This window comes from Dioszegia hungarica (genome assembly GCF_025882075.1).
Source record: "Dioszegia hungarica strain PDD-24b-2 chromosome Unknown MKK02contig_7, whole genome shotgun sequence".
Lineage (NCBI taxonomy): Eukaryota > Fungi > Basidiomycota > Tremellomycetes > Tremellales > Bulleribasidiaceae > Dioszegia > Dioszegia hungarica.
This window is the reverse complement of record NW_026515769.1, coordinates 216,536-240,471: the sequence shown is the minus strand read 5'-3', so window position 1 is coordinate 240,471 and position 23,936 is coordinate 216,536. Positions and strand designations below refer to the sequence as shown.

The 23,936-nt window shown below is 57.0% G+C and overlaps 9 protein-coding genes across 9 annotated transcripts; 4 read left to right on the top strand and 5 right to left on the bottom strand.

Annotated features, from left to right (window-relative positions):
• Nucleotides 1-2,282: 2,282 nt before the first annotated feature.
• MKK02DRAFT_43198 (uncharacterized protein) lies at nt 2,283-2,909 on the top strand (the record flags this gene model as incomplete). The annotated part of the gene is made up of 1 exon (XM_053092315.1): nt 2,283-2,909. The coding sequence occupies one exon, from the start codon at nt 2,283-2,285 to the stop codon at nt 2,907-2,909; it is 627 nt and encodes a 208-aa protein (XP_052947052.1).
• Nucleotides 2,910-3,303: 394 nt separating this feature from the next.
• Nucleotides 3,304-4,399, bottom strand: MKK02DRAFT_23686 (P-loop containing nucleoside triphosphate hydrolase protein; the record flags this gene model as incomplete). Its single annotated transcript, XM_053086767.1, has 6 exons — nt 3,304-3,539; nt 3,601-3,688; nt 3,737-3,827; nt 3,881-4,029; nt 4,087-4,187; nt 4,237-4,399. 6 exons carry the CDS (start codon nt 4,397-4,399, stop codon nt 3,304-3,306), a joined length of 828 nt encoding a protein of 275 aa, XP_052947051.1.
• A 326-nt stretch (nt 4,400-4,725) lies between these two features.
• Nucleotides 4,726-9,492, top strand: MKK02DRAFT_43196 (SAC3/GANP/Nin1/mts3/eIF-3 p25 family-domain-containing protein; the record flags this gene model as incomplete). The annotated part of the gene is made up of 12 exons (XM_053092314.1): nt 4,726-4,851; nt 4,905-5,078; nt 5,129-5,543; nt 5,598-6,248; nt 6,296-7,641; nt 7,688-8,040; nt 8,087-8,216; nt 8,276-8,426; nt 8,475-8,552; nt 8,614-8,776; nt 8,834-8,943; nt 8,999-9,492. The coding sequence occupies 12 exons, from the start codon at nt 4,726-4,728 to the stop codon at nt 9,490-9,492; spliced, it is 4,191 nt and encodes a 1,396-aa protein (XP_052947050.1).
• A 2,603-nt stretch (nt 9,493-12,095) lies between these two features.
• MKK02DRAFT_36330 (uncharacterized protein) lies at nt 12,096-14,294 on the bottom strand (the record flags this gene model as incomplete). Its single annotated transcript, XM_053089399.1, has 7 exons — nt 12,096-12,115; nt 12,174-12,282; nt 12,329-12,349; nt 12,405-12,744; nt 12,801-12,956; nt 13,005-13,454; nt 13,501-14,294. The coding sequence occupies 7 exons, from the start codon at nt 14,292-14,294 to the stop codon at nt 12,096-12,098; spliced, it is 1,890 nt and encodes a 629-aa protein (XP_052947049.1).
• A 289-nt stretch (nt 14,295-14,583) lies between these two features.
• Nucleotides 14,584-15,742, top strand: MKK02DRAFT_36329 (uncharacterized protein; the record flags this gene model as incomplete). Its single annotated transcript, XM_053089398.1, has 6 exons — nt 14,584-14,620; nt 14,676-14,720; nt 14,767-14,909; nt 14,958-15,431; nt 15,479-15,584; nt 15,636-15,742. The coding sequence occupies 6 exons, from the start codon at nt 14,584-14,586 to the stop codon at nt 15,740-15,742; spliced, it is 912 nt and encodes a 303-aa protein (XP_052947048.1).
• A 970-nt stretch (nt 15,743-16,712) lies between these two features.
• MKK02DRAFT_32155 (uncharacterized protein) lies at nt 16,713-18,265 on the top strand (the record flags this gene model as incomplete). The annotated part of the gene is made up of 4 exons (XM_053088460.1): nt 16,713-16,881; nt 17,087-17,151; nt 17,227-18,049; nt 18,099-18,265. 4 exons carry the CDS (start codon nt 16,713-16,715, stop codon nt 18,263-18,265), a joined length of 1,224 nt encoding a protein of 407 aa, XP_052947047.1.
• Nucleotides 18,266-18,790: 525 nt separating this feature from the next.
• On the bottom strand, nt 18,791-19,763 carry MKK02DRAFT_43193 (uncharacterized protein; the record flags this gene model as incomplete). Its single annotated transcript, XM_053092313.1, has 3 exons — nt 18,791-19,110; nt 19,181-19,294; nt 19,364-19,763. 3 exons carry the CDS (start codon nt 19,761-19,763, stop codon nt 18,791-18,793), a joined length of 834 nt encoding a protein of 277 aa, XP_052947046.1.
• A 545-nt stretch (nt 19,764-20,308) lies between these two features.
• Nucleotides 20,309-21,606, bottom strand: MKK02DRAFT_32153 (uncharacterized protein; the record flags this gene model as incomplete). The annotated part of the gene is made up of 3 exons (XM_053088459.1): nt 20,309-20,360; nt 20,408-21,005; nt 21,051-21,606. The coding sequence occupies 3 exons, from the start codon at nt 21,604-21,606 to the stop codon at nt 20,309-20,311; spliced, it is 1,206 nt and encodes a 401-aa protein (XP_052947045.1).
• A 971-nt stretch (nt 21,607-22,577) lies between these two features.
• MKK02DRAFT_23978 (uncharacterized protein) lies at nt 22,578-23,860 on the bottom strand (the record flags this gene model as incomplete). The annotated part of the gene is made up of 4 exons (XM_053086822.1): nt 22,578-22,696; nt 22,820-22,996; nt 23,098-23,483; nt 23,547-23,860. The coding sequence occupies 4 exons, from the start codon at nt 23,858-23,860 to the stop codon at nt 22,578-22,580; spliced, it is 996 nt and encodes a 331-aa protein (XP_052947044.1).
• Nucleotides 23,861-23,936: the final 76 nt, after the last annotated feature.

Genomic DNA, 23,936 nt, shown 5'->3' with positions numbered 1-23,936 from the left:
CTCGCCTAGTGCCTACTCCGCCCGTCGGCCAGGAGGCAAAGTGTGAAAGGGGTCGAGAATAATGGAGCGTCCGACTCACGTGCGTCCTTTCCCACCTTACAGCCGTCCTAGCATGTATCCTTTTCCTAACAAAGGGGACCACAGATCATGCCGGAGAGGGGAAGGTACGGGAAGGTCCACTGCGAAGACCTATCAGTCAGCAAAATGACCTCTCATGTGCTGACTGGCCGAAAAAGGATCTGAGGCGGTGTGTCGCAAACAGAGTGTAAGGGTGATGAGACAGTGGGACGAGATGATGACGAGCCTATGTCTCGGATACGTCTTGAAGGGGTGTGCAGTGTGGTTCGGTGATCTGAATTCTGGTCGAATCTTGCCAAGAGCATCAACTTACTCGATCCTTCCTTGCGCTTTGTCCTTCGTTTGATGCGCTTCGCGAGGATGGTAGTGAACGCTTGTGTGAGGGTCGAGAGGCGAGATGTACAGTAAGAGGTAAAGAGCGACAAGTGACGACAAACGTTGTGGTCCAGAAGAGGTGTGATTGATCTAAAAGGTTAGCTCGGGCGAAAATGTGTGTGTAGCGCACACAGCATGCAGGAAAGATGCAGGGTAAAAGGGTCCCGCTCACGAGAAACTGATCGTCGGCCACCGGTATAGCGTCTGCTTCTCCACTGACTCTATCCAGACATGCACACAGGGCGAGGGGGATGCTGGTGTATGTACAACAGCTCGAGAGAAGCAGCGACGAACGAGCTGATGGCGGTGGTCAGCGCTCAGATCACCGTCGATCGCGAGGTAAACCTTGTTTTTGGAGGTTACTGCGAGATGAAACGAGGTCACAAAAGGGTCACTGCGAGCGATTTTGGGGTACTTTGGACGGCAGAAAGATACTAGACAACGCCTATAATCTCCTGCTGCATCTGGTCTGCTCGTCTGCTTTGCGCGTGGCTCGCTGGGAGCTCTACTGGATGGTCGTGTTTAGACACCTTGCTGAATGGACCAAATCTTCAGGAACCCTTATTACGTTATGGTGAGCGGCAACGGCGTGAGACGAGAGCAAGACAAGAAGCCGGTATTACGAGAAAGAGTCGTCATTCCCCGTGCCTGAGCCGATTACAGGGTTAGTGGCGCCAAACACAGATCTGCTTTTGCCACCCATGTCAAGCCATGTCAGCATGTCTCAGCTCAGCTTATACTTCGTCCAAATTGGCTCGCCAACAGAATGCTCCTAGGCACTTGGACAGCTCAGGCTCGTGAATGCCAACAGCCGCCTCGATACAGCAAGCCCCCGGAATCAGTGACGATGTGCAGCATTCTTGCTGCGCTGCACCGCTAACCGCGGAGAAAATGACAAAACGCCCTTTCACTTGGCAGTATGCTTCGAAGCTAGCTCGAGACGAGCCTCGTAGCTAGCTAGGCTGGTGTCCTGTTTGATCTCGACTATTAGCAATCGCTTCGCGCGAGCAGGCTGACGACGTGGCGATGCCCTTTGTCCATCGCTCAAGCGTGTCTCACCGAGACTTCAATGGACTCGGACCACAAAGGAGATGCACATAGCACGCCATTGCGCACTGAGCCTTTTCGGAGTGTCCCAAGCCCCCCTGCATGGTCCCTCTGCCATTTGCCACTCTACCTATAACCCCACTGCTGCTCACCCCAAGGTTTCCAGATCTTCTTCACTCTTGACAATATCTGCGTCCTCTGTGAGTTTAGCCAGTGATCACAGCTCATGACCTGTACTCCATCCCTGCCTCAGTTGAAACGGCTCGAGCATCACTGACACAGCAGATTGCCCCTATCGTCGAGACCCGCTCACACTTGACCGAACTCCCTCCTGAACTGCGTACCAGAATCGCTTGGTTGGCGACTCGTACCATGTCGATAGCAAAACGCAACTGCCTCAGATCTACCTGCGGTGCCATAAGGGACGCCGTCGATGCCGGTGCGCGTAACGACACCTTGATACTCCTCTCCAATGTCCCTGGAGAGCGTGTTGAGGTACCGATGCGTGGAGGCGGCAGTCCCATCATCTGGTATGAACCGCACAGAACCATAGCCCACGCACATCACACCAACCCTCAATCGACGCTCGTCACACCAACCAATGCTACAATTTCTGTGTCAAGCGCCGACATAGCCTCATAGGTCGCGTTTTCAATCCCTTCCGGGCAAGGGACACTCAAGAGCAACTTGAAGCCGCGTTGCCAAAGTCGATGCGGCGCTGCACCGTAGTCATCACTGGCTGTCCTCACGTCACGGAGAATCACCCATTTTTCGCGTCAAAGATGGACCAACACATCATTGCTGAGGAGTTCCTCGTATTGACGCAAGGCGCGGATCCATCCGAGCCGAATGACACTGATCAACATCATCTCACCTCCCTGGTCTACAGTCGCAGAAACGACCGAGTTAGCCCAAGCGACACACCGAAGAGCTTACCGGGACATTCCGCGAAGCATTACTATATCGGTCTCCTTGACTCTGCCGACCACACGTCAGCCGTGTCATCGACAATTGTGGATACCCTCTCCAGAGACACAGGCGCGACATTCACAGTGGTACTTCCCGCCAAAGGTCAGACGCAGCTGGTAACCGTACCGCCGAACTCAGCTGATGGAGCCGAAAGTCAGGCAGAGTACAATCGCAAGAACATCAGTCTGATCTACGACGAGATCTCACCATCCATCCTCGAAGGCGTGCATCGTGAGGAGCTGAAGCAGATGAGTCAGGTTCCCGAGGGGACCCGCGTCAGTTTCATGGCGTCGAGCACATTCTGGAACGCACAGTCTCGTGCTGAGGACATGCTCAAGGAGTATCAGGGGGGTGCTCAGCATGGTTTCCGCGCCCGCAGACCAGCTTTGGAGCATGCCCAAGCCACCTCGAGCCTGAGCGGGGTCGTGGCGGGAGAGTGAATCTCTGGCATGCGGCCTGCTGTGACAGTGTGAATGAGTGCTGGGTATTCGGGGTATCATGATTTCACAGGTTGTGAAGATGTGAGCATGTGTATATCGCCAACCTTGATGCGCGGCAACACAGCAGTGAGTATGATGTCAGCTGTAGAGGTAGGCCTCTGGCCAATGCTGTGCAGTTGATGCTGATTGTATAATACTAGCTACAGTGATAGATGATGAGTTTAGGGTATTTTCGTGCAGGGTATCAGTCTTTGCCGGGTTGACCAGCCATTTTGCTTCTTCTCCTTCTTCCAGATGTCGATGTTCCGGATGATCCCTCTAGTGCGCATAGTCGTACTTCTCAAAGAAGGTCTTGGCGTTCGAGTACTGCCCATCAGCCACCGTCGTCGCTCCCTCACCGCGTGTAAAGCAGACTCACATCGTTCTTAGGCCCCCGCTCCCTTCCCCTAGCCTTCTCCTGCTCCCGCCTCAAATCCCGATCGACCCTAATCCAGTTCAAAGCGAGGTTGAAGAGGTCCTCGGTCGGGCGCTTGGTGTCCCACATGACGAGGTCGTCGGGTGTGGCGCCGAGCTGGAGGTGGGCGATGTGCGTGGGAAAGACAGTCAGGCCGTCAAAGATGTGCGTTGCGTCTATGAGGTCAGCTGTCGCGTCCCGGCAAGGAGCTCCTCTCAGCTGTTCTGGTGTACGTACAGACGATAGTCGCGCCGCGGGTCTCGGACTCCTCGACGAGGAAAGCGAGAAGATCAGACCGGACGAGAACGTCAAGATCGACAGTGACCTAGAGATCAGCTCTGCATTCTGCCCCAGGGAAAACGAGTCAGCTCACCTCGTCAAGCAGCAAAACGTCCCATTCAGTCATGAGACCCATACAGAGCTGTACTCTCCTCCGCTCTCCGTCTGAGATCTGGTGCATGTGCCTTGGTCATCAGCTCGGCTCTTACACCGAAAGGTGAAGCGAAAATGAGCTGACCAGTCAAGGTCGACGTCGAGGATGGACAAGAGCCGGTCTCGGCGGACCTTGTGCCGATATCCACCGACCGAGTCAAGGAATTCAGAAACGACAATGTCGCCTCGGACGACGGGATTGTTGGACCACTCGGTACCGAGGTAGATGACGCCCTAAGACAGTCAGCTATGGACTCTCCATCGCGTCATGCCTAGCTGATAAATACGTACTCCAGGAGGGTTCATGAACACATCCTGCCCAAGAATTCGGCAGCACCGAGTCTTGGTGAGTCGCTTTCCAGCCAGAATGCGGAGCATAGTGGATTTACCAGCTGAATCAGTCAGTCACCGTCTTCCTTCAGTTCTGGCGGTAAGACGCACCTCCGTTGGCACCGACGAGGAGACACCTGGCTCCTCGAGGCAGCTGCAATGTCGCGCCGGTCAAGGCTGACTCCGCTCCCTCCTGGAAGGCATACACCAAATCCTGGCAGTTGATGGCGTGTTCCTCTTCCACTTTTGCGGGCTTTCCGTTGGGTTGCGCCATCTTGCTTGGAGCTGGCTCAGTAGAGCGTACAGGGGTAGTGAGGATATAGTCGAAGAGCAAAAAGCGGACGATCGTTGGCAGCTCATCTCATGAGTCGATCGTCGATGCCGAGAGAGTACGTAACGTGCGCACGGACCATGTCATTGTTCATGATCACGTGACTCCAGTGCCCCCATCTCGCCGCAACAGCAAGCTATATTGCTTCACCTTCCACCTATATCTTTACTATATTACATACAGCCACGGTCTGCCAGTAGGAGAGCAGGTGGCAGAGGCTGATCGCTGCGAACTGCCTGGCTACTCGAATCAGCGTTTCGTCGACCGAAATGGTCGCTATCGGAGCCCTCGACTCGGGCAATCCGGACGGCGAGGATGAGTCCAAGAAGGCCGACAGGCTCGCCGCCCGGGCTGCGAGGTTCAACAAGCAGCTGGTAGGGAATAGGCACAAGGAGGTGAGCTGCTATCAAGAAGTCGTCGTACGATGCACAGCTGACAGGCGGTGAAGTTAGAGGAAGCAAGAATTCGCGAGAGGAAGGGGTTCGAACAACAAGGATTGATTCGAGCTGGAAAGACCGAGCTAGGCGAGGCGGTGGATATGAGAGGGACATGTGAGAAGATGTGCTCAGAGTACGAGGCGGAGTTCCGGGAGTTTACGGGCGAGGTGCACCCTTTAGAAGCGGTAAGTCCTAGAACTGCTGAGTCTGAGGTGTCACAGAGCTGACGGCCTAGCGACCTGACGACCGGCGGCGGATAGACCACCTCAAAGCCGTCGCAGCATATACTCGGTCGGACGCAGGTGCAGGACACGGCGAAGCCGCCAAGCTCCCCTCAGATCTGCGTACACCCTCAACCCTCATCAAAACTCTCGACTACCTATTCTCCACCATCCTCCCTTCACAACCTACCATGCCCGCCCCGGCGCGTCCCACACCGCGGACCGCACTTGGCTATACGGCGGGCTTCATCCGCGACCGCACTCGGGCGATCAGGAAGGAGTTTGCGATGCAGTCGAGCTGGGGCCAGATGGAGGCGATCGAGAGCTTTGAGCGGATTGCGAGGTGGCACATCCTGTGTCTGCGGGAATTGCAGGAGGAGACGGGCATGAATACGGATATGCACATTGATTCTGCCGAGCTGGGACGATGTGAGTTGAGGAATTCCGTCTTTGACGAAGGCAGGCAAAAGCTAACAACCTCAGGCTTCACCAGTCTCCGCCAACACTACAATGACCGGCGGGAAGAATCAGGTATCGACATGCCATGCCCAAACGAGCCCGAATTCCGCGCCTACATGCTCATCTTCGACCTCACCCAAAAGGCCGTCGCTATATCCACCGCCGAGATCCCCTCGGTCATCCTGGACCACCCCAACGTCCAGCTCGCATGGCAGATCCGGCGCGCCGCCCAACGGAACTTTGACTCGCAAAAAGAAGGCTCAAAACAAAACGCCGAGCTCGGAGCAAATATCATCACGTCCTTTGTCAAGCTATTGAAGCAGGCGAGCGCGCCGTACCTCCTCAGCTGTCTCGTCGAGGTTCGGCTCCGCGAGATGAGGCGCAGTGCTCTGCGGGCGCTGCAGCGGTCATACCCCCGTGTAAAGGCCGAAGCGATTCGGCGGAATGCGGAGGGGGAGATCGTGGAGAAGAGGATGATCGTGACGAGCGCGCTGGCGACGATACTTGGGTGTGAGGAGAAGGAGACGGAGGGAAGTGCGTGGGACGATGTGGAGCAGACAGGAGAGACGCCAGAGGCGGAGGCGTTGGAGATTGCTGCGAGATTTGATCTGGAGGTGTTTTTCGAGGATGGCCAGCCTCTCGGCGTCCTCATCAATCTCGGATCGTCGTTTGATGGTGAGCTGGTTCATGCTCTACCCAATTGTGCCAAGCTGATCGATCAGATAACAAGGACGCACCATACACCCGTCGCTGGAAGATCATCACCGATAAGCGCCAAAATATTACCTATTCGGACATCATCAATGCCAAAGCTGGGGTTCTGGCCGAAGGAACTCCACAACCCATACGCGTGGCTCCAACCTCGAGCTTCCGCCCATCCTCCATACCCGTGCCGTTCCGGCCGTCTATCCCGGCAGCTACGCTCAAGCCTCCCGCGGTACCCGCCCCATCGCAAGCGCAAGCCGCGCCATTCTCATTCTCCTTTGGAGGGAATGGGCCACCCAAGCCGGTCTCGCAGTACGTTCCACCTCAGGCGCCACCTATCTCGACACCCTCGTTACCGCCTGCGGGACCGGCGACTTCCTCGTCCGTGCCGGCTTTCACGTTCGGTAAGCCCGCAGACTCCAAGCCAGCTCCGGCTCCGGAGGTCGTTCCTGTCCCGGAAGCTCCACGTCCGGCCAAGCGGACCACTTTCTCATTTGCCGCGCCTGCGCCGGTAGCGCCCAATCCTGTTCCTGTGGCAGAGGCTGGGCCCGCAGCCCCTGCTGCACCTGCGCCCTTCTCCTTCGGTGCTCCGGCTGTCGCTGGACCGTCCAAACGGTCCAAATCGCCAAGCCCACCTGCTTCCGCCAGCCCGGCCGAAGTCCTCGCCCGGCCGTCATTCTTCGGGACACCTGCTGTGGCAGGACCGTCGACCCCAGCTGCTGCCCCACTCCCTACGACACCTGTTGCCATTCCTCCATCTCCCGTCGCCCAATCACCACTATCCAGCAGTGTCGCCGCTCCCTCACCTCGCAAATCCTCGGTCCGCTCCCTTACCCGAAGCATCGCGCGCGCACCCCTCAGCCCCGAGTCCCACGCCCCGCGGCCCAATCAGCGAGCCGCCATACACCCTTTAGCCTCTTCCCTCATTGACGAACTCCTCCTCTCCCTGATCGCCGAGATCACGCCCGACCTCACCCGTACCGTCAAATCTCAGATCGCTGCTAGAGAGTACACCGCCCGGAAAGCTGCGCGCCGGCAAACCATCTCGGACTGGTCTGCCGGTATCCTCGACACCATGCTCCAGGACGTGGGAGAGGAGATAGCAAAAGAGGCGTATATCCACCAGAGCCATCAGAGGGGGAAAGTACGCCAGACGGCGAAACACTGGCGGGAATGGACGAAGGAGAGGGAAGAGACGCGCGAGACGGCCGTCAGGGATAGAAGGGACGTATGGGAGAAGTTGAGGGATATGGGTTTGGGTGGGGCGGAGGAGGGAGGGGGAAGTTTGATCAGGGGAGAAAGTGTCGGGGTGGCGGGGAGTGAGAGGTTGGAGGAGATGCAGGTGGATATGAGTTTGCATGAGGTGAGATATCGGATGCCTCGAGATGCGGACGAGAGCTGACGTATAGGCTGAGAGGCTCAAAGAGCACTTCTACTCTCCCGCTTCATTCATACATACCATCGCTCGGCAGATTAGCCCTATCCTCGCCTCCTCCCCGGATACGAGTACCCCGAAATTCCAGGTCCTCCTCTCCACCTCGGCAGACTCCGCCTCGCCCCCTCCGCCCGCAGCGAGCAAATGGCTCGTCGATAAAGTGACGCCAAAGATTGATGGGGGGGCTTGGTGGTTCTGCGAAGGGGTCAATTACGCTACGGAGGTGAAGAGCCGGTATGATGAGCTTGAAAGCAGGAAGTTGGGGAGGGTGGGAATGGTCTTGGTGGAGGTGCCTATGAGTAGCGCGTTGAACAAGGAGAGGGAAACGTGAGCTGTCTCCTCGCCATGATTTTCAATTTAGCTGACTCGACAGAAACTCGGCGGCCGTTCAAGACCGACTCGGAGCTATCCTCGACCTCGCACAAGCGTCAGGTACGGCGTATAACGCCCCCGTAATTCTCTTGACATGGCAAGAAGAGACACTGGAAGAGATCTCGGAACGGGTGAGCTCTTTTTTGGCGTGGCTGTGTGCGCAGACTAGGTCAAGAGCTGACTGGTCTAGCTATCTTTGGCGGACTATCTCCGTCGATTCGAGCATATCAGAGTCATGTGCCTTTCTCAGGTGGAAGATCTGGATACGAGATTTGCCGAGGCTGTTCGTGGGGTGGTTCCGGCTGATATGAAGAGGGATCAGCTCTTACTTCGAATGGGTGGTAAGCTAGGTGTCCCGCAAGTCTTTGCGTCAAGCTGATCCTTTCCAGATGCGGCTGCAGCGATCATGCCGTTCTGGCAGCGACAGCTCGACTCGTCTTCAATCCTGCTGCGCGACAACTCTCACAGTAAGCTACTCTCGCCTTATCTTTGCCACCGTATGAGCAGGGGAGCCAGCTGACACCACAGATGCGAAACTCGCTCTGACCGCGTTCAAGCTCGGCATCGAGTCTCTCAACGTTCTGTCCGACTCTATACTCGCGTGGGTGAAGCGCGCTTCCGGCGGGAAGAATGGTGATTTCGACCCGGTGATTCTGCCTTCCTTTGAGGACTCGCCAAGCGATGACATACAGTACGTACATGATGTCTCCCCTGATGTATCAGGAAGGGGTCTAGCTGATACTTTCAGATCCGCTGTTGGGAGCATCGAGCAGTACCTCGAGAATGAGCTTTTCGCGGGATTACAAGATGTCCAGCTCGTCGGCTCGAGCCTATACTCTGCCTCGACGCGGAATGAAGGTCAGTTGTCCTGAACGTAGCGTGGCATGCCCGTGGTTATCAGCTGACCCCGTAGCGTTGCCCGTCGCTCAGCTTCTGGCCGCTATAGCAGCCTTCACGCTCGGCGAGCTATCTCACCTCTCCCTCCCTCTCGACATATACGGCACTCCATCTTACATCTCGACCAGACACGCCGACTTCATCGGTACCATCACGTCCACCTACAAGAAATCCGCCGAGAGCGCCATCACACACCTCGGCAGCTTGATCGTTCTCCCCTCATCGCCCAACTCGGGCTCGACCGACCGGACGTCGTCGACGGTCGGGAGTAATATCCGGAAACGACCTGCCGAGGACGAGGATCTCAGTCCGACAAGCCCTGGGAAGAAGGAGAAGAGGAAGGAGAGTAAGGTCAAGAAGAATATGAGGTTGTTGAGGGCTATTAGGGCGGTGGAGGGGAGTATAGGGGAGATGGTGGATGGGGAAATGGGGGATGTGGGGGATGGAAATGAGGGGTCAGAGGGAAAGGGAGGGGGGCGCGAACGGGAGGTGTTGGGGGTATCATTCTGAGCTGAGGGTTGTGCATGATCCGTATCATGGAGGCAAAATGTCACTGTGTCAGACGATACCAGTAAGACTCAGAGACAGAACATGACAGGCTACCATCGACGCCGCTTCAGCAATGAAATTTCCGAGAGTGTCAAGCCCCGGGCCCGGCTTCTCGTTTATGGCATCTTCAGGTGATAGTGTACATCCGACGATACGCATAGGCATCAGACATACATCAATGATCATGCACAGGCTGCTCGTCAAAAGTCTCCCCTTCTCGTGCATGGATCAGCTCAGTCGGTACCATCTTTGTTGGTGCTCTCGGTGGACACATCTCCCAGCGGAAGAGGTTTGCCTGACGCGGACTCCTTGAACGCTCGCCAGATTCGCCGATACCTCTGACACATCCTCTGGTACTCGTTGTAAGCGGCCTGCCGGGGGAGGCGAGACATAGTTGGCAAGCCAGAGGGATTAAGAGTCAGCGTCAGCACCTTCTCACTCGCTGCTTCGAACTTCTGCCCTCCGTAGTGCGAAACCCTTCTGTGACTGTAGAGGGTCTCCGAAAACTTGTGAAGAAACTTGCGGTTTTCCAGGGTCACGGCCTCACTCGCAACGTAGGCGGCTCCTCGAGCCTCCGGGCTGTCTTCTGCGGCAAGTGCCCTGGACTGATCGTACTGATCGGATTCGATGGGGAGTGTGAGCGCGTCCGAATTGGAGCGGATCGTAAGTGTCATCTCACTGGGTCCGGCTTTGGTTCGGGAACGAGCGCGTCGGGGCGGGTACGAAAGGCCAGGCTACTTGTAGCACTGGCGCCACCGACAGGCTCATCGTACGTCGCATCCTGCACAGGTCGGCAAATCATCGAGAGCTCGGTCCTTCACCTGCAACTCATTGTATCGTCTTGGATAGGCATGATGAGAGATGAGTCTGTAAGAGTATGTGAAGAGTAGAGGTAAGTGGCAAATATCAAATCGCAGAATTAGAGGGGGAAAGGAAGATATGTGGTCTCTGGCAGTCGGGACGACTGGACACGCCACTGCCCTCACGATCCTTTTTCACGCTGAGATCCTTTCGCTATGTGCCCCTCTTTTTGCACTTCACAGCGTTTGCGTGGTCCGCCGCCGTCATTACCGCCTACAAGCTCGACCCAGGAGTCATACTTTCGAGACGGCCTGATGCGATGGCATGCAGTATCCAAGTCAAGATACCCTGACTGTTCTGACAAGCTGAAAGAAGCCTCCGGAGCCAGCTCCGATGAGACTTACTCGCGGGAAGATTCCACACTGAAAGACTGTTGTTTTACGCTAGGATCGAGATCGATAGACAGGAGATATATATTGGTCATACACATGCATGCTCGGAATTTGATATAGATATCTGCATCTTGATTTACCGCTCCCCCTCAGCGTCTCGCCGATCAATCTGACTGACGCCCGTTGCCGTGCCTGATCTGTCACGCGAATCTCGGATCTCGCGTCCCTCTTCTCGCCCCATCTGCTCGTCTTGTTTCGCGCTCGTAGGCTGAGCCGCCTCGCTTGTATCACTCAGTCATCAGAGGCCCGCTTTGCATTGCGGCGGATGGCGATGTATTGCGATCTTCCCTCTTTGAATGCCCTCTCATTGTCACCGCGAGCCTCGGTCGTCCAAGACTTTCCGACCTTGGTGGGAGTTGGTATCTCCTTGCCTTCCGCCTCCAGGGCAGCGACCCTCTCGCTCGCATCCAAGAACCGAGATAGGCGGCCGTTCGCCGTGACAGTCTTGTCAGCGAGCAATGCTGCAAAGTCCACCACCGCTTGACTGTCCCCGGGAGACAAGCCGGAAAGTGCGATGATTGATGCGGGCGCAGAATGCCATTGGGAGAAGGAACCTGGCTCTGCGACCCCGTGCGCGCTCCCGGACGCGCTGTGATTGATGGTGTGCTCGTAGGAAGGGATCTGCCAGGTCGTGTACATTTCTGTGGAAGCTGTTGCAGCGTGGTCGTCACCTGGGTAGGAGGCATCGTACTCCGTCGGAGGAATAGAACGTGTGGAGGGCGAGGAGGACCCGGTACCGTAGGCGTTCTGGAAGATCAGCATCAGGCATATGTGGTCTACAGGACCCATGATTCGACTTCAAGACCTACCATTTTGGGATAGCAGGATGGACGGGGTAGTGAACGATGAATATGTGAGGAGAGAGGTGGTGCAATTTAATACCAGGAGTGAGGGCTCAAGTTGAAGTCAAGATCGTCGAGCGGAAAGCAACTGGACCGCCTTACTTGGGGGCGCCCGCATTTGGTTTCATCGTCCTTTGTATGCACCCAGCTGCAGGCCCCGCTCCCTCTCGTGTGTCATCTCTGTTAGAAGCTGTCCCACTAAAAGGAGGGCGCCAGCAATACGAGGTAAGCTATGCCTAAACAGCATGAGCGAGATGATCAGTGCATAAAAGGCTAGGCTTGCGGCGCGGAGACGAAACGTCAATATGCTTAGGCATAAATCACCTGTGAAACATCACAGATCAGGCCTCACATAGAGCGTCAGTACGGTGTTCAGGACTTGCCGACCCTCCCGAGACGTCGTCCAGCCGAAGGTTTGATCAAGCTAGAGAAAGATGGCTATTATAGATGAGTTGTGGCGATCAATCGCTCAAGATGAGAGGGCATGGGCTGCGGTTGTCAGATAGGCTGACCTCCCGCTGGTAAAGGATGAAGAGATGGGACATACCTTGCACTGGAGCACGTAAAGCTGCCGTGTCATCCAGCGTCACCTCGTGCATCCTATCCCTGAAGAGATACCGCACCCTCAGCTTCTTCGCTTCTCCGATACATGGATCCTGCATCATCAGCTCCTATTGCCTTCCGCACAGATCTATGGCTCACCCAAAATCCAAGTAGATTATGCTACCATGATCAGCTCTGTCCATCTTCCATCCCCAAAAGAAGACTCGAGACTCACCTTTCCCCTTCCACCAGGAATATGTAATCTCGAATCCACCACCAACCCCTGAACTGGCAGAGTCACATCCACAACTACCTCCTCTTCCACTTCTTCCTCTATCCTCCCATCTCCCTCGCCTTCTGATCGCTTGGCGCTAGTCCGAGACACCCGCACGCCCCGGTCCGTAAACGCCGGCGCTAGCCCATACTGCGCCGAAATGATAATAAGCCCTCCCTTCTCCCTCTCGACAGCGACCTTTTGGGCGACGGGCCGAGCCATGAGGTCTTGGGCTTCGAGGGCTTCTTGGCGTTTCTGGGCGAGGTGGTCGGCGTGTTCGGAGCGGAGGTCTTTGATCCGGCTACATGATCAGCTAGACCCAGACAAAGCTGTGACAAGGTAGGTTCAGGAACCTACTCTGCTATTCTCCGGCGTTTGCGAGGGAGGAGGAGGAAGTGATACGCTGCTGCGTATATCGTAAAAGGGAGGACTGTCGATCCGAGGACGACGTAGGGATTGAGATCTGGGGAGAGGAGGATAGGGAGTGTTATTCTTTGACCCATTCGAGAAAACCTTGGATATCAGCTCCGAGCATCCGTCTCGATCTGAAGCAAGACTCACCGCCACCGCATCGTCACCCCTCCACCCAATGCCAGACTGACCATACATCCCACCCTAGACTGCCCGCCCACTTTCCCCTCCCCATCCACAAACCCGTTAATTCCCGTATCAGTCCCCACCGCGCCGCCGACTTTCCACTTGAGCCCCCAGAAGCGCCACGAGTAGTCTGCCGAGATATGGTTCGCTACCACCCCTGCTTGCGTCTCGACGGTCCATCCCGACCCACTTGGCCGAGCGGTGGTTACGCCGACAGACATCGCTGATGTTTCGTTAAGAAGAGCATTGGTGATCGAGTTGGACGGCATGGATTTGCCCCATGGTCCGAGCGTCCAGAAGCCGGAGCGGTAGATGATGAATCCGGTTGTATTTGGGTATATACGCCGTCCGAGCTGGGCGGTATAGGTCGGTGGGGCCGCAAAGGTCTGTTGCATCGTATTGATGCTGAGATAGCTGAGGGGTCAGCCGAAGTTGCAGACGGTAGGTAAAAAGGACTGACGTGTACTCGTCGATCGTATAAGTTCCCTTGGTAGTCACCACTCTCGGCGCCAACACGCTACACCCCGCCTCTCCCCACACTCTCGACCCAAACTGATGCCTCACTGTCCCGACCACATTCCCTCCTCCACCTCCACCCCGACTGACCATCTGCCCCGTGACCACCACCTGTGTCCTTTCCCTCACCGGCATCTCAAACGAATGCTTCATCATGATCTGCCCCGGCCGGACCCTGCTCGCCCTCGCTATCGGATCGTGCCGCATCGCATCTGGAGTCCTGAACAGATTCCGATTGGCGAATACCGCTCTGGCGTCCAGAACGACCGAGATGTCCCCTTTGGGCTTGACGAGCGCCTCGGCCTCCATGATCTTCTTGTCATGGTACTGCCGGCTAAAGTGTTCTCTGAGCTCTCGGGCAGTCTTGACCCGCGGTCCGACCTCCCACGACGTCTTCAGCCCTTCTTCGCCAAATAGATCATATATGGTCCGCCGGGTAGAATCGGTGAGTACCTCGTACGCGCGCTGGATCTCGGTGAACTGCCGATGGGCAGTCGAGCGGTGGGTATCATCCCGCTGTCGATCTGGGTGGTACGTAGTCGCTAGGTGCCGGTAGCTATCCCGTATTTCGGCTTCACTGGCAGATCGGGGGATGTTGAGGAGGGTATAGAGCCCATCTTCCGGGGTGAGAGGGGAGGTGGAGGGTCGAGGGGAGGAGGGGGAAGGGGGCCGGGTGGGACCGGTGGAGGTCGATGGGAAGCGGGCATAGTACGCCGAGGAAGGGCCCGGATCGTCCATCCTGTCAGATCTCTGCCTATCGCTGAGCTACAGTTCCTGAAGATGAGCTAGATAGATGTAGATGTGGACACTCTACCTATAGTCTCCTTTCATCTCTGCGATCAGTGAGGCTGACCACCCAATTAATCTGGAGACCCCACACCGGTCATCGCCGCTTTCCCGTACAAAGTCGACCTCCTACGACGCGCCCAAGCTCTACTCTAATCTTCACACCTGTCCCATCTACAGCAGTCCATACACCTTCATCAGGCATACAGGAGACAGCGGAGAGGCTCCCCAGACCAGTATAATGGCCGTCATGCCTGAAGAAACAGAGTCAAATTTCCGTAAGTCCCATGAGAACTGCTGGAGGAATGCGGCGAACACAGCTAAGGTATGCAGAGGCCCTCGTCCAGGCTTTTGTCATGATTGTGGTCTCGGAGATAGGTGAGTCAGCTAGATCGCGCAGACATCGGTATGGCTGATGCTGTAGGCGACAAGACCTTCTTGATCGCTGCGATCATGGCGAGCCGGCACTCCCGTGTGACGGTCTTTGGGGGAGCGTTCGCCAGTCTGGTCGTCATGTCCATATTATCCGCGGCGTTGGGTCGGGTCATTCTCGGTCTGATACCAAAGGTGAGCTGATTATTATGTGATCTTGTCATCACGACAGCTGACAACCAGGTCTGGACCCTCTGGGCAGCAGCGGTCCTCTTCCTCGTCTTCGGCGCCAAAATGCTCCAAGAATCCCTCTCCATGTCCTCCTCGCACCTCTCTGAAGAAATGCGCGAAGTCGAAGAAGAGCTAGAGCACGATTCATCCCAGCACGACACCCAGAATCCCCGGGGGACTACCATACCGCTGGAAGACCTCGAAGAAGGTAAACTCGGCAACGGCGACACCGCCCTCCGTCCTCGCTCGGCATCCCCAAGACCGGGCGCTCCTCGAGCGGGATCACCCAAGATCGCACTCTCGTTCCCATTATCTGGCGGCGGGCCAAAACCAAAACGGAGCTGGCATGAGGATTTGAGGGAGGGTGTGAGGAATACGATACAGCTGTTGACGAGCCCTGTGTTTGCGCAGGCCTTCGTGTTGACCTTTTTGGGGGAGTGGGGGGATAGGAGTCAGATCACGACGATAGCGATGGGAGGAGCACATGTGAGCTGGGTTGTACGGAAATTGGAGGCGGTAGCTGACGAGATCAGAGCATACCGGTCATTGCGTTCGGGACGATATTGGGGCACGGACTGTGTACGTTTGGTGCGGTCATGGGCGGACGATATCTCTCGACCAAAATATCAGTAAAACACAGTGAGCTAGAGTCATCGGCGGGCTAACTGTACGACTCAAGCTGATCTTTAGTCTCGCTCATCGGCGCCTTCGCCTTCGTCATCTTCGCCCTTCTCTACGCTGTCGAGGCATACCACACCCCATGGGACGCCAAGTCTGGTGATGATGTGGCATGGTAATACCGGGATGCTAGGTATACCTTTTGCCATCAATGGCGCTGGGCCTCCTTTCGCCAGTCCTCAAAGCTGATCATATACTAACGGTGTACAAGACTGACATGGCTAAGTAAGCACTCCTGACCTGTGGCTGTCAGGTCCCAGCTTTGCGCTGAGACGGCGATGGATTTAGGATAGCAGGGGGATGAAATGGAGCAGAGATGGAAGAACGGAAGATTCAGGTTGTGAGCTGGCGAAACGGCGAGCGATGTCCTATCGCGAATCGCCGACCCTTTCTCACTGCAACTCGTTCTCCCTGGTTGCTGATCTTCCGGCATCGCAGTCGCCCAGACACCTGGCGCCACTCGTCTCACGACAGCCCGTTCCTCTGTTTATGTGAAGTCGCCCAGACACCTGGCGCCACTCGTCTCACGACAGCCCGTTCCTCCGTTTATGTGGTAGCCGATACGCGAGCAGTCTACGACCGACTCCTGCTGCATCATACTTATGAGGCGCATCGATGCCCAAGTTGACCACACCTCAAACGTGGAACTGCATGAAGACCTTGCGCTTCTCGATGACCACCAGCGGTCAGATCTGCTTATTGAGAGATACCTTTGCCAAGGACGCCTGACCAGCTCACTGAGGAGAGGCATTACCGCTCGGTTTCTATCGCGCAGACAGGGGAAGTGGTGTTGGAACATCGGTCGCTCTTAGACTGACGATCACCTTGTGACGGGACACGAGTTCGTAAAATCTATTACCCTCCAGCCTCGACCGGAAAACCTCCGGCAGATCCCCGGAGTCCGGCGGGCCTTCATATGACCATATATCTAAGGCGTTGTATAAGCAGCCATACGACGCGCAACCGCGGCATGCGGTAAATTTACGGAACGCAACTCGGAGCGCTCGGAGGGCCCGGCCCCGGAGCAGATATCAGCCTAATATCGGCATCGGATTCTAGGGTTCCGGTCAAGCTAGCTATGCCCCAAGCATGGCCGAGCAAGCTCGACCTGCCGAGCGAGCAGGCCGAGCTCGGTCGCTGTTCGCTTCCGAGCTCTTCGGGGGCATACACTGTACATACCTCCTGGATGCTAATCTTCCGCCCTTTATAGCGCCAGGCACAGCAGGAGTCGTGCTCGGTAGATTAGGTGATTGCCAAGGTTAGGCATCTGAGCGGAGTATCTGTAAGCTTATTTCGCTGCCGTACCGTCCCTAACTGTACAGGGTTATTATGCAGCCTGCCGAGAGCAATCTAGGAGATGAGTGCCCCAAATGCGCTTCAGATGGAACCTTGGTACCCCTTGCTCGCACTGACCGTCAAAGCTATATGAGTACTCCGACACAAGACAAGATGACAATCTCCAGATCCCCACACCCCTCTTCGGATACCCCTTGCCCGCCTCTCGTCTTTACTTCGCAGCACCAGCATGGTGAGCTTCCCCATGCCCCCAGTCCCTGTCCACCACCATCTGTCACGCAGAGTAGAAGAGGACTGACGGCTATAGCGCACCACCATCCTCCTCTCATTCCTCCTCCTCATCGCCTGCAATTTGGCCTTTGCTCGTTCTCGTCCGGCACGGCGCATCACCCGAGCACTCACAGAGACTTGCGACACCAATGCCGAGTGCCTGCAGAAGGGCCTGCCCCTCCGCAAATTACGGCGGCCCCGCGCAGTCTCCTCCACCCCCGTCGTCCTCGACCGAGACTGTCAGACCAACACACCTCAGGCCGCCCTAAGGTCCAAAGTCCTCGATCCCGGATCGTACACGTTCACGCTGAACGGCGCCAATGGCGGTGACAACGCCCGGCAAGGCTACACCTTCCCACAATTCTACGGCGGCCGTGGTGGCGAGATCGTCGCAACATACAACTTCACTCAGGCGCGCACCATATACTACAAGGTCGGATGTTCGGGCGGCGGCTTTGTGGGTGCCCCATCGAGCGGGGGAGGTGCTTCGTTCATCACCATCGACGACTTGTCTACTCCGCTGCTGGTCGCGGGTGGCGGGGGTGGATCAGGAAGCAAGAACTCTGGTCTGGATGCTGGGACTACCTATACATTCCCTCTGGCCAGTACGGGCGGTACAAGCTCAAGCGGTGCGGGTGGTGGGGGTGGAGCTGGGTTCTTCGCCGACGGGGACTTCCAGACCGCGCAGGGTAACACTGGCCTGGGCGGTAAATCGCTGGCGTCGGGCGGAGAGGGCGGAGTAGGCGGATACAACAATAATAATAAGGGTGGTATTGGCGGTGGGGGTGGAGGCGGGTACAACGGTATCGGACAAGATCTCGACAATACCAAACCGGCAGCTGGTGGAGGGGGCGGAGCAGGTAAGCCACCATCTTGCCTTTCACATCATATCGTAGAGCTTATGTTCAGGTTACAATGGCGGTAGCGGCGGCGCACCAGTCGCTGGTCAGACTGGTGGCGCACCGGGAACATCTTATTACTCGCAGTCCTCTGCCGTGGGATTTAGCGGTGCTATCTATAGGCGGAACACCCGTTTCGGGATACACGGGTCTATCTCATACGTCCAGAAAGCCTAGGTACATCGTTTCGGCGCCGTGCCCCCGTCCTCGGGTCCCATGTCTCGCAGCGTCAATCCTTCTCGATGAATCGCCAACCTTCCCATCGTCACTTCCGGCCTCCCTCGTCGCTCCTTTCGACATCATCACATCGTCCCGGGTCATCGACCACCACACCATTCGGGTCAGCATCCTCCTTTCCGGTATATCTCTGCATCCCTCCGCCCCTTCACCATACATCGCCGATCGTCAGTCTGCCGGTCTTCTCGCGATCTAGCACTGCGGGGAGTCGACTCGGGCTCAGGCAGGCACGGTGACAGGGCAGAAGTGAGGAAAATTTATAATATAGAGCCTTATCAGTAGCAATTAGCGTTCGATCTCCGTCTCATCTTGGGTCCTGGTAGCTACGTAGTCTCGGCTTTCCCATTTGTTATCCCATATAATTATCCGCTATATGACATCTTGTCTCTTCTCATCCTGCTCATCGGCCGTACTAGACCCGATGCCCCCCTTTGCCCACTCCCCGACAGCTCGCCACCCCCCAGATCACATCTCTCTTCTCAGCTTGCTCTTCCCTACCCCCACCCCTGCTCCTACCCCTAACCCTACACCGGCACCTACGCCCATCCCACCTCTTCCGGGCGGTACATCCATATACCCCCTCCCTGCTCCATATCCCTCCCTCACAATCTTCCGCTCAGTAACCAGCCGCCCCTCCTGCCATCTCATCTCGTCACTGACCATCTGATCCTCTTTTCGCCTTCCCAGCCCTCTGGCGGCTTTCCGATCTTCCAGCGCTCGGACGATTTTGAGGAATATGAATGTGAGAGCTAGGGTGGCGAGGAAAAAGGTAAGAAAGAGGAGCACTACCGTATTCAGCTTATTTGGTCTGATATGCATAGCCTCAGCTTCGCTTGAGAGCCCCAGGCTACTCACTACTATCTGCCGCTTCGTTCCCTTGTAGTATAGCGTACCCCCTCCCACCTGACCCGGCGAGCTCTCCTGCTGAATGTGATTCGAGTGGGAAGTCGGTAGGGAAGGTGTTCACAACTGCGGGATCAGCGCAAGTGTCTCTACAGGCAGAAAAGGGACAAGTCAGACGCTCAAGATCGGACTCACAGATGAGCGAGGTATCTGCCGGGAGTGGTGGAGGCAATGAGCTCAAAGAAGCAGCGGGTGTGCCGGAGCTCGAGCTGAGTGTCGAGCGGGAGGAAGAAGACGACGACGAGCTCAGAGTTGTACTCGTAGCACGGGCTGATGAGCTGGTAGAGGAAGAGGTCGTACTCGAGGGAAGTGCAGTCGCGGTGGACCGTTCCGTCGTCAACCGAGTAACAGTCTGGCGTATTGGCGTCGTTGTCGGAAGTGGATCCTTCTCGCCTGGTTGAGGGAGTGGGAGGATCGGCGCCGGAGCCGGCGCTGGAGCTGGGGCGGGAGCTGGCTGAGGAAGAAGTTGCCTCTTCTCCGCTGGGGAGAGGTGGGCTTCTGCTTCCCGCGCAAAGTTGGGGAGGCGGACTCGCATGTTGGTCAGGAAGGCTCTGCTGAGAATGGAAGCAAAGGTGAGAATAATAATGATATCTCAATACTAGATAGTTGTTTGGTCAGATGAGATGGTCATGTGGGAGTCAGTACAAAGGAGGAGGACGTCCTGCCCAAAGGACAAAGAAAGGACAGGGCAGGAGGAAAGGACATCCTCTCCCTGAAATGATCATTCCAGACTTGCAGTCAGAGGTCGAGCGCCTGCAGATGTTTTCATAAGTAGACGTAAGCCGGGAGCCGAGTAGAAGATACATGCGTATATACAGGTGATTGCCGAGCACAAGAGGTGGGAGAGTACGAGTAGGACATGAGCACGAGTAGGAAAGCACCGCGGAGGATCCGAGGAGGTGGTGATGACAAAATACGTGAGGTGGCGGCGACATCGGTATGGCGGTGGTGATGATCAAGCGAGCAAGAGGGGTCGGTATAAACCACATGGTATGGACGATTGGAAGTTGTACAGTTGCGGGATGTAGCGAGGTATAGGAATGTGTATTCGGTACAACTGGGTCTGGCTGGCGGCATCGATCAGACGAGGATGAGCGCCGGTCCGCCGAAGAGAGTCATCAAGAACGCCGTCCTACCACATCAGCTCAATTGTATAGCCCATACAAGACAAAGACTGACCCCTCCTTCGCGCCCCTCTTCTCCACTTCCCTAGCCACGAGCGTATCCGCGTCTTCCTCATCCTCATCATCGCTCGGGCTCGCCGACCTCGCATACCCCTTCCGCAGCCTGACGGCCGCCCCCACCTCCCCATCCGCCACTTCATCATCATCCGCAATCGCATGATCCAGCCGCATCTCCGGGGTCTTCAGCCCCTCCACCATCCCCGCTCGCGCAGCAGGACTGGGAGTGCCCGTCCTCTTTGCCAAGACAGGCGCACCCAGTGCCTTTGTCACTGTCGACCGGAAACCCCGCGCCCTGTCCCTACCGTTCCCATGGTCGCTCTCGCCCGAAAGAGACCGAGTATCCTTGATATCCATAGACGAGCGCCGGATCTTTGGTTTGAGAACAGCTCGGCCGGCCGGAGAGGCCAAAGCGAGGGGTGCGAGTCGGATGCAGCCCCAACCAGAGTGCCGGGGGTCCCCGCGCCCGTGCGAGACGGCAGAGCGCGCGAGGAGGCGGTACGACGCGGTGATGCCGTGGACGGACATGAGGTGCGCGAGGAGCGAGTGGGTGTGGGAGAGAGTCGTATCCCGGAGCGCGTGCAGTGTGGATAGGTCTGACTATCAGCTTAGAAACAAGGAGCGGAAAGGGATAGGCGTACCCTGGAAACAGCCCGGACTCCATACAGGGACATCAACGATCAATTCCGCACGCTCAATCTCCCAGCTGCCCGCCACGCTCCCCGCGCAACTTCGGGATGACTTGAGCCCTTTCCCACCGTCCGTGTCCAGACCGAGACCCAGACCGCCCATGCGCAATTCTACACCCCGATCCTGGACTATACCCGCCACGAGCCCCGCAAACTCTTTACTGTCGCCTTCAACAGCGCGGATCGCTCGACCACCACCCGCCGCCGCCCGCGAGACGAGGGCGGACTGGTATGGCCGCTGAGTGGGCTGACGGGCGCGCTCGTACGAGCGGGAGGACGAAGGGAGGGAGGACGCTCCGGATCCCGAACCGAGCGAAGGGAGGAGGTTCGGGAAGGGTCCGAGGGGCGTGGAAGACCCCGATTGGGCAGGAGAGGGCTTGTGCGGCTGCGGCTGTGACTTGGATAGAGAGGAGGGAGGGTTGGACGGTCGGAGTAAGGGCGATCCGGCGGGTGAGATATGTGGGGAATGGGCGTGCAGCCGGGGAGAAGAGGTGACCATTGCGGGCATGATGCGTGGGGTGTGAAGTGATGGAGTGATATGCACAATAGAAGGAGGGTAGACTGGCGATGCTGATGAGGATGTGATAGGATGTGAAGGTCGCGTGACAGTCAGCAGACGAGGTCAAGAAGGTTTCGGGTCCCTCCTTTGTACGCGTCCTTTGCTGAAACCCTTGAGTGGCGTGGCGGTGTACTGGCAGTACTGGTAGTAGCGGACCTCCGAACGTCCGAGTCTCTCCGTGAGCGGATGAGAGATCTGTACAGTCAGAACGAATACTGTACTGGGCAAGAACATCCGGCTGCATACCGACGCCTGCACCCGAGGCGGTGAGACAGGCCTGAGACGCCGACCGGGCAGCTTGAAGCGGATGGAGGTTTCACTCACGGCTAGAGCACTGGGTGCGGAATGCGACTTGACGACGATGCGGATGAGGGAGGGGCGGTACCGCCTTTTGAGAGCGGGAGGATGGACCTTTGCTGACAGTCTCCTTGGTCTGACGCTAAGGTCTGACGTCCAAGTCCAAGGTCCAACGGAGACAGAGATCTCGCAGCGACGAGCAGCTGATCTGACCCGGTTATTCGATCGAACCGGCGGCTTCTAATGTTCTTTGGCTGCCTTCTAGCGTCGAACGTCGAGAATCCGATCTTTCTGAGTTGTCAAGACGATAGATATGCGCAGACGAGCAAGGCTCGATGCATCCAGAAAGCCTACATGGCTCCTCTTCACAGCATCACGACGCTCCGGGTCGACGGTGCGCTTTCCCGCTTACTTTCCGCCGGAAACTCGCCGTCGGGCCGATACTTGCCGGCTCCGGTTTGCAATGCGGAGGGCCGTCTCGGGGTAAGTTGTCCGACTCTACACGACCATCTGAGTCTCTCCTGCGATCGTCACAGGCTATCGTCGTGTACTGAGGCCTCGCAGGACAGGTACGAAGGCACGATGGACCCCTCTGATCTTACTGACCAAAATCTGATACCGATTCACGAGTTGAATATCCTGGAATGCTGCAGGTCATGCCGCGCGACCAATACCTCCCCCAGGGGCCAAGTCGTAGCGGGACCCTTCTCCGCCTCTATCGCCCAGTCCCAAAAGTCACCTCCTCCCCCACCTCCCTTCTCAACATCTACTTCTTTCCTCTCCTCTCCCTGTTCGCGTCTCACATTCCCGCCATTCCCCGCGGCCTCCTCGCACTCACATCCCCCCTCCGTGCTCCCACTCCCACTCCCACCTGACCACTCATCCTCCACCTCACTCGGTATCACCTCATGCCGCGCGAGTATCCCATTCGTCGGGTGAAGTAAGAGCTGGGAGGAGAGGTATGGCCCAATGAGGTTCAGGCGGACCGCGGCTGAGAGGACGGAACGGGCGTGTAGGAACAGATAGAGGTGATACCCTTTTTCTGCTCGTCAGCTTTTGTCTCACCATTACCAGACTACTCCGTTCCGCACGGGGCAAAGAGAATATCAAGCTGGGCAAAGAGGATAAGAAAGGATGACATACCCAGGCTGAGCCCCAGAGCAGCCATCATCAACCCCCAACAAACCGCCAGATGACCCGGGGCGAGTCCGCGCCTAATAAGCCTCTTGTACCCCTCTACCACCGCGCCTGCTATCTCTTCCCTCCCCTCCCTCTCCTCGCTCGTCTCCTTATCCTCCTCGTTCGTATCCGAAGGTATATCGCCAGTGGACGTAGCATATCCGGGAGGCCGAGTCAGGCCTTTCGTATATAGCGTCAAGATGGCCACGCCCTGCGCCTTGGACGCCCGTCTCGAGACGTGCGATAAGAGCGTCGCTTCGTGTGTCTTGTCAAGGGCCAGGATGGATTGTAGAGTCTGTTCGATATCGTCCGCCGTAGTTGCCGTCTCTGCACTTCCGCTGTCCCTCCTTCTCCGCCTCTTCCTCCCACACGAAGCACACCGGCCCAGCCCCCCGCTCTGGCCATTAACCAACCCCTCTACAACCCTCCACCCCTGTCGGACAAACCACCCCGTCGACATCGCATAATTATCCACCTCCGCCTCCATAAACTCGGTGACGCGCTTCGAGGCATGTACCTGTCCCCCAGCTCTACTAGGTTGAGACCCCGCTTGGCCTGCCCCGTGGCTGGTGCCGCTAACTGGCGCTGCGGAGGTGGATGTGTAGGCAGAGTAAGGGCCCCCGAGGCCGTGTTTCGCCCATGATTCCAGGCCTGAGGAGGCGACGAAGCCGCCCGTGGGGAGGTTGGAATCGAGGAGGAGGTAGATGAGGTGCGTTTGGGGGTCCATGGCTCTTCTCGGGCTGGGCTGAGGGGGGCGTTGAGGGCTGAAGCTGGGAGAGAGCTGCAGGGGATACAGGGGAAAG